We start from the raw sequence: 6,994 nt of genomic DNA on the forward strand, positions 1-6,994 counted from the left end.
TGAAATGCTGTGTGTGATCAGCATGCACATCTAATCCACAATGACTCAGAGTCTCACTCCAAGGTTTATTTTAGGTGAGAGAGCGAGAGAGAGCGAGAGAGAGAGAGCGAGAGAGAGGCGGTAATGACAATCCACATGATCAAAACCTGGCTTGAACCAGTACATCCGCTAAATCTGGTTTAGTCAGTTGGAAAAGCTTTGCAGAATAAGATTGTCTGATGTTATGACAGTGAATAATTAAGCACTAATCAAGGAGCAGGTGAGACATCAAATGAGTTAGAGATTTTAAAAATATAAAACAAAAGCAGCAATAAATTAACAGAATTTTATTTAAATACAAGTTTTAAAAAGACACTTTATGTGCACTTCCATTAACTTTGCCATGAATGACTTCTGGGGCTCCACATCTACTCCATCTCCACTGGTCTGACTGACAGGAGTCGTCATCCAAAGGACGATAAGGCCATCCAAGTCTCATCTGCATCAGTGTGCCATTTTTCAATGAAGCTTCAGTGGCTGCAGAGTAAAGGGCAGCACTTCTACTACAAATGACCTGCACATGCATTAGAGCTAAATCCAGTTCGACAGGCAGAGGTCTCAGCCGCAGATTAGTCTGACGGGCTGTCTGTCTGGATCAGAGGGAGTTCAGCAGGGCCGCTGCAGCTAGAAAGAAAGCTGAACAGCGAGGCATGCTGGGACACAAATTAAAGAGGCAAAGCTTGAAAGCTCCCAGTTTGCAGAGTTTAGGATTTGTCTAATTCCTGTACTTTCAGCATTACTGCTGTGCTGTTTATGCAGATAAAGTCCACTTCACTGTTTAAGTGAAAGTTTGCTCTGCTTCCATTCAGTCCAGTTTGCTCACCTGAGAGATGAACAGCACGAGCCACATGCTTACTGTCCAAAATCATTTATCAGACCACTGGGATGACATGTGGTTAACGGTACATTTTACTGCAGTCTGTGGGAAAATTCTAGCCCTTCATAACAATCTGTTCAGAGCAACAAAGCATCCATAGTTCATTTTTTCCCTGATGTTATAAATCAAGTTCCCTCTTTTCCTGTACATTGGTGTGCCTTTGCCCTACCTCAGGAATTCAAATTCAAGGGTTTCATAGGTGAATCTATGGAAGAACCTGCCTTTGTCTCTGGCTCACTCAGGAACTCTTATGGCGTATGACCATTTCCAGTAACCTGTGACAGTTAGCTCTCAGCTTTCTGATGCTCACAGGTCTCTTGAAGCATGAAAGTCCTTTTTATCACCCCTGTCTGCAGGTAGGGCACTGATGACCACTATGGACTGGCAGTTGCCCTTGAAAGACGGGCTTTATGGTCAGAAATGTCAAACTGGGTAAAGGGTTTATCATCTCTATGATTTGCTTCTTTTGTAAAAACGCTTGCTAATCGCTCATCTGTGGGGCTTCTGCTTTTTTTTGTAGCACCTTCAGTGGTTATACAGCATACCACCAGTGTTGGTAGGTTACCATCCTGACTGATTTTGTGTTTGTCAGACACCAGTGAAGACTTTTCTTATTTTTTAAGCCAATTTTCCCAAAGAATAAACTTTAATAAAATTTAATTGAAGACAGAGTGCTTCTGTGGTTTAATACAGTCATACTCGCATCACATGCCTAGCAAGTTTTCCTGGGTTTTGTTTTTAATAACTTATAGTTGCCACAAAATCTCCAAGAAATCTGGACTTTTCTCAAGGCACACCATTGTATTGTGTGAATTCTGATTGAAGAGAAAAAAATTAAATAAACACATTCACATTTAGTGTACAGCAGCATACGTTAAACAAAAACAGGATAGCTTGTGTGCACTGTAAAGTTTCAGGCTGTCATTTGTACAGGTGGCTAAAGGTGGCTCACTGTCACTCAAGTGAAAAACAAAATTACTGTTTTGAATCTCTACTAAAAAGATGGCGAGTCATCATGTCCTCCTCCCTATACCCAACCCTTGTAAATCACATATACACGCTGTGGTGTTTTGTGGTAACCTCTGTACTCAGTGTGTAGGTGTGAAACACAGAAGGGAAGTGTTGTTACAGGCAGAGCGTCGCTTGTCAGGATGACTTTGACACGCCACATTGGACACTCGCTCACATCGCAGAACTCACAACATTACAGGAGGCTTTTTTTCTTTAAGTGGCTGTGACAAAATATAATTAAAACATAGAGTTGAAAAATGAACCGTGTCTTCCAAGATAACACTGCCATACTTAGGTATGTTAGTATGGTGCTTTTAGATTTTTACTTAAATACAATGAAAACATCTAATTTCACTGCAGTTAAAGCATTAATAACTGGATTTTTGTCTTTAACCTACAACACTACTCCTACTGTAGCAATGCCATCATTACTACATGGGAGCAGTAAATGTGAAAATGTATGGAAAGTTAAAAAGTACAAGTTGTTTGAATCATAAAGGCAAAAAATATTATTCTAGTTTAGTCACAAAACCTTGCCATGTGGTTTTGCATATGACTTTCTGCTGTGAGTTGCACTGGAACATTTTCTGTTGGAGAAGTGGGATGCATGACCGTACTCTAGTGAACCACATTATGTATGCATATGATCTTGTGGTATTTAGTTCTAGCAGTGCTGGTCTACAGGGGCAGTTTACCACATGTCCTGTTTATGGTACAAAACAGGATACCACACAAAGTGTCTGTAAGAATGCTGTCATGATTTACAGAAGCAAAGAAGACAAATATCTAAGATTTCCTGATTTCAAACAGTCTCATAACAATCGTACAGATTCCATTAAAGTAAAAATATCCTGGGCATTCTATTACAGATGAAATGACAGATGATGGAGATAATTATAGAAAATGATGTATGGTGTATGCACAAGCACACGCCCTCTTTTGCAAGTATGGATAGAGTGAACATGTCTCATACTGTACCAGTCTCTGTAACAAAAAAAGTTACACAGACTTCAAGTAGCTTATAATGATACTGTGGGATTACACATGTTCCTTAAGCAATCACAGATCACTAATTACATGACAGAAAAAATGGTTGGTTGGCTTATTTTAAAATGAATGGGGTAAGGATTGTTTTTCCCACTTGGGTTCGTGGTTTCGTCTCCATTTTTAATAGTTTTGAATATGGTCCAGTGTAGTTATTAAGATTATAAAACTTAAGTTATATGTTATTACGTAATGGTTTTACTTGAGATCAAACTGGGCTGTACGTGTATATGGCCTTTGAGTTTAAGGAGTCTGACAGCTCTTCTTTAGAGCACAGATGAGTTCAGATGGCTCTGTCCTGACAGGTTTTGTTCTACATTGGTGTTTTGAATGGATGAGTTACCCTTAGTAATTCTGAACCTCAATTCAGTCACAAAAGAAAACAGTTAGCAGCCTGTCACGCCTCAAAAACCAGTATACCTTTCAACGGAGGCAGCTCCTACACAAAAAAGAACCAGTGTACCACAGATTAACCTTACCGTTAACTTAACCTGCTTCTAACTTCATTTTACAGTAGCGTTTATGTTACACTTGTGGTTACTTACATCAGATCTGGTCTGAAGCGATGAATAATGGCACAAAACGCCAGCCCGTCTCGAAAGGACGTAGACATGTCCTTAATTTGCACATCGTTGTAGTTCTCACACTGTATCCGACACCACTCCTGGAGAGCCTTCAGAGATCCCATCATACTACAGACAAATCCGATGGGGAAGGTGGTGAACTTGGATTGATCGACCTTTATTTGTTGACGGGACAGAGAAAGCGACGACGGCCAGGCAACACCCGAGCTGCCGATACGTTACCTTCATGAGCAGCCACTGAGTCACATTGGAAAAAAACGAGCATTTCTTAGGAGCTAGCTGGACGATGCCCAACTTTACCAACTGCAGCAAGCACCGTGTGAAGTTTACCTCCCGTGTGCGGTTATTCAGACTGCGGTTACTGCGGAATGAGTGAAAAAACACGGCTGATTTCCCGAGCTGATAACGGGAGCTCGCCCTCAAAAGTTCTTGACGTAGCCGAGTTAGCTAACTGGCTGCAGTGGCTTGCTGTTTGGCCCCACTTTGCAGGTTTGCTGTATATGTGTAAACTGTTGTTTCACGCAGTGATGCAGTTTCAGTCGAAGCAGGTGCAGAATTTCCTCTGTGAAGGACCGCAAGACCAGCACTAGGCTTTTGTTTGTAAGTGCAGTGACTACAACGGCTAAAAGACTGGTTTAAAAAAAAGTCTCTTTAGTCCGTTGCCCGCGACGCCATCATTTATGTACCAATACAATTAAAAGTAACCTATGAAAAAATAAAAATCCCGCACAGGAAGTGCAACTCCAGCCGAACAGCGCTGATTAAAACACTGACAGCCTGGCCAAGCTGCCAACCTACAATATCCCGTTTCTCTCCCTGCTCTTATCGCCCAACAGGGGGTGCTACACCCATTCAGGGGCTGCTGTCTTCTTCTTATATTGGAGTCGACGGAGACATGCATCATCCCCGCATTGCTGCCCTCCTCAGGTAACTTGTATAATACAGGGTTGCTGCCTCCTACAGTGGGGGAAATAGCTATTTGAGCCCCTAAATTTGTTGTAAGCGTTCTTATTTACAAAGAAATAAACAGTGTCTATATTCTATTGTAGTTTAATTTCAATGGAAAATTACAGAACATCAACCAAAAATCCAGAAAACACATTTAATCAATGTAATGAATTGAGTGAGTTAGGGATTTGAAACTCCACAGTCCTGCCAGAATTCTGGCTCAAACAGATCAGCTGTGTCCAGTCAACTGGAGATAAACATCTGTCCACGTGGGTCATAATAGAGCACCAAGGCAACAAAAGGATGGTTAAAGAAGAAGCATACTGAGGTGATGGAGTGGCCTAGCCAGTCTGCAGACTACAGTGTTATGGAAAATTTGTAGAAGGAGCTGAAGCTTCAAGTTGCCAATTGAAAGCCAAGAAACCTAAAGGATTTTAAGACAGTCTGTAAATAGGAGTGTGCCAAAATCACTCCTGAGATTTGTGCAAACCTGGTGACTAACTTTAAGAAACGTCTTACTGCTGTGCACCCCAACAAGGGTTTCTCCACCAAATATAAAATCATCTTTTGATCAAATACTTATTTCACTCAATGACATGCAAATCAATTTATAACGTTTTTGTAATGAGGGGTTTGTTGTTGTTGTTTTTTGTTTTTTTGGTTGATATTCCATTTCCCATATACAAGCTTATTTTGCCATTCAAAGCTTTTAAGGTTAAACCAAGAATTTGACTTCGAAATTTGAAAGCTAAAGCCTGGATTATATTCGGTTGCAGACACGGCCAGCTGGAGACCCAATGACCAAGTAGTGATCCCAAGTCAATACCAGACACTGACTTGCATAGATGGATCTTCTCTAAAATCACTGGGATATGTGTCAGTCTCCATCAGCCATTGAGCCCCAATGTACTCAGTCAGTCTAGTTACATCTGTTACTGCCGATGCACTAAATTTGAGCTTTATTGTTACTGAAATGTGGGTACGAATGTAGCATTTTTAAAATATTTCATTAATATTTCACTGATTTTGACTTAATTTTACTTATAGTTGTCAAAGCTTACTAGTATACAGTTCATTTGTGGGGCCGTGTTGACCTCTTTGTACAGGACTAATCCCCTCAGCCCTGTCATTAACACAGACTCTGGTAGAATTTCATCAGAAACGAAGAAAGTATTCATGCATATCAACACTTTATAATGCTACCAGTAATATACCGACGTGTGACCATTCTGATAGCCGTCTGTGTCTGCAGGTGAATGAGTGAAGCTACATAAACAGTTAAATTAGCATAGCTTACCAGCTGTAAACCCGACAACAACACAGTGGGTGAGGGTCGGAGGGGGGGTCGCTTGGCATTCTAACTTCCATTCTAACAAACTAAAGCCATTTCTCAAACACTTTTAGAAGAATTTAAAAGTAATATATTTCCAATAGTGGAGAAAAAATCATCATCTGGCATTACTGTCAGCGATTATGATGATGATGAAGAAGAATGTGTGAGCGCACTCATTGATGCTGTGCTCACACGGGCTGCGAAGAATTCGCACTACAAACCTTCTAAAAAAACTCCACAGGTACCTGTTAAAACACGTGTTGTCTGACAACAGGATCAAAGATCTGCATATACATAAAAAAAAACCTGAAAGATCTGGACAGGGCCATTTACCAAGAGCTACGTCAGAAAACATTCTGTAAAGAAAAACATTTACTGATGTTACTGAACGACGAGGACCCAGTGTTGAGAAAACTGACGGTCGATATCATTAAAAATCACCTGATCGACACTATGCAGAATCCAGCCCTGTGTGAAGCTGAAGAGGCTGAAAATTACAGGTTATCTGTGGAAACCTCTATCAAGAAGGTGGTGACACGTGTTATTAACAATGCCAGTTCACCTTGCTGTACTGAAAAAGTTGATGCCATCACCCAACGGCTATTCATAAAACTCTGGCCTAGACTTAAAAAAAAATCAAAATCGACAATGTGATGTTCCTCAGTGATATGGTTTACAGCTCTTTAATAGAGAAATGGAAAGAGCCAGATGTCATACTGACATTCATGGAATTAGGCCACAAACATACAGATGATGTAATTGTAAAGGTTTTCAAGGAGCATGCCATCACTGTATTGGAAAGTGAACATTTCATCACAAGCTTCTTTCTCTCTGCGGGTCATGCTGTATGGATCGCAGGCAGAAAATACTTGGTTAGTGTTTTGTAAATCCCTAAAAGTAGATTTTGTTCATCTGGACGTAGCATTTTCAGTTTCAATTTATTTAACATCTAATCGAGTCATTTTAAAAACCCTTGACCGGTCGAGGCAGATGGCCGTTCCTCACTGAGCCTGGTTCTGCTGGAGTTTTCTCCCTGTTAAAAGGAAGTTTTTACTCCCCACCGTCGCCTAGTGCTTGCTCAGAGGCAATTGTCAAATTATTGGGGTTTTGTTTTGTGCCATCTAATACACAACTTATCGTATTGGGCACTCTAAATGT

The 6,994-nt window shown here is 40.6% G+C and overlaps 2 protein-coding genes across 5 annotated transcripts in view; one reads left to right on the plus strand and one right to left on the minus strand.

The window, feature by feature from the left end:
* The window catches only part of c6h22orf23 (chromosome 6 C22orf23 homolog), a 26,031-nt gene extending 24,527 nt beyond the window's left edge, over nt 1-1,504 (plus strand). Inside the window, exons 9-10 of the mRNA XM_080302339.1 lie at nt 1,273-1,329; nt 1,437-1,504. Of these exons, the coding sequence (XP_080158465.1) occupies nt 1,273-1,284 (12 nt within the window). The 3' untranslated portion in view covers nt 1,285-1,329; nt 1,437-1,504. The remainder of the gene's footprint in view (nt 1-1,272; nt 1,330-1,436) is intronic.
* The window catches only part of micall1a (MICAL-like 1a), a 17,334-nt gene extending 12,941 nt beyond the window's left edge, over nt 1-4,393 (minus strand). The window contains exons 1-2 of one of the 4 annotated variants that reach the window (XM_080302326.1): nt 3,886-4,392; nt 3,517-3,792 (exon numbers count right to left, since the gene is read on the minus strand). In XM_080302326.1, the coding sequence (XP_080158452.1) occupies nt 3,517-3,662 (146 nt within the window). In that variant the 5' untranslated portion in view covers nt 3,663-3,792; nt 3,886-4,392. Of the gene's footprint in view, nt 1-3,516 lie in introns of all 4 variants that reach the window. The other 3 variants (XM_080302327.1, XM_080302328.1, XM_080302325.1) reach the window with 3 other exon arrangements.
* Nucleotides 4,394-6,994: the final 2,601 nt, after the last annotated feature.

The sequence above is a fragment of the Astatotilapia calliptera genome, chromosome 6 (assembly GCF_964374335.1).
Source record: "Astatotilapia calliptera chromosome 6, fAstCal68.1, whole genome shotgun sequence".
Classification (NCBI taxonomy): Eukaryota; Metazoa; Chordata; class Actinopteri; order Cichliformes; family Cichlidae; genus Astatotilapia; species Astatotilapia calliptera.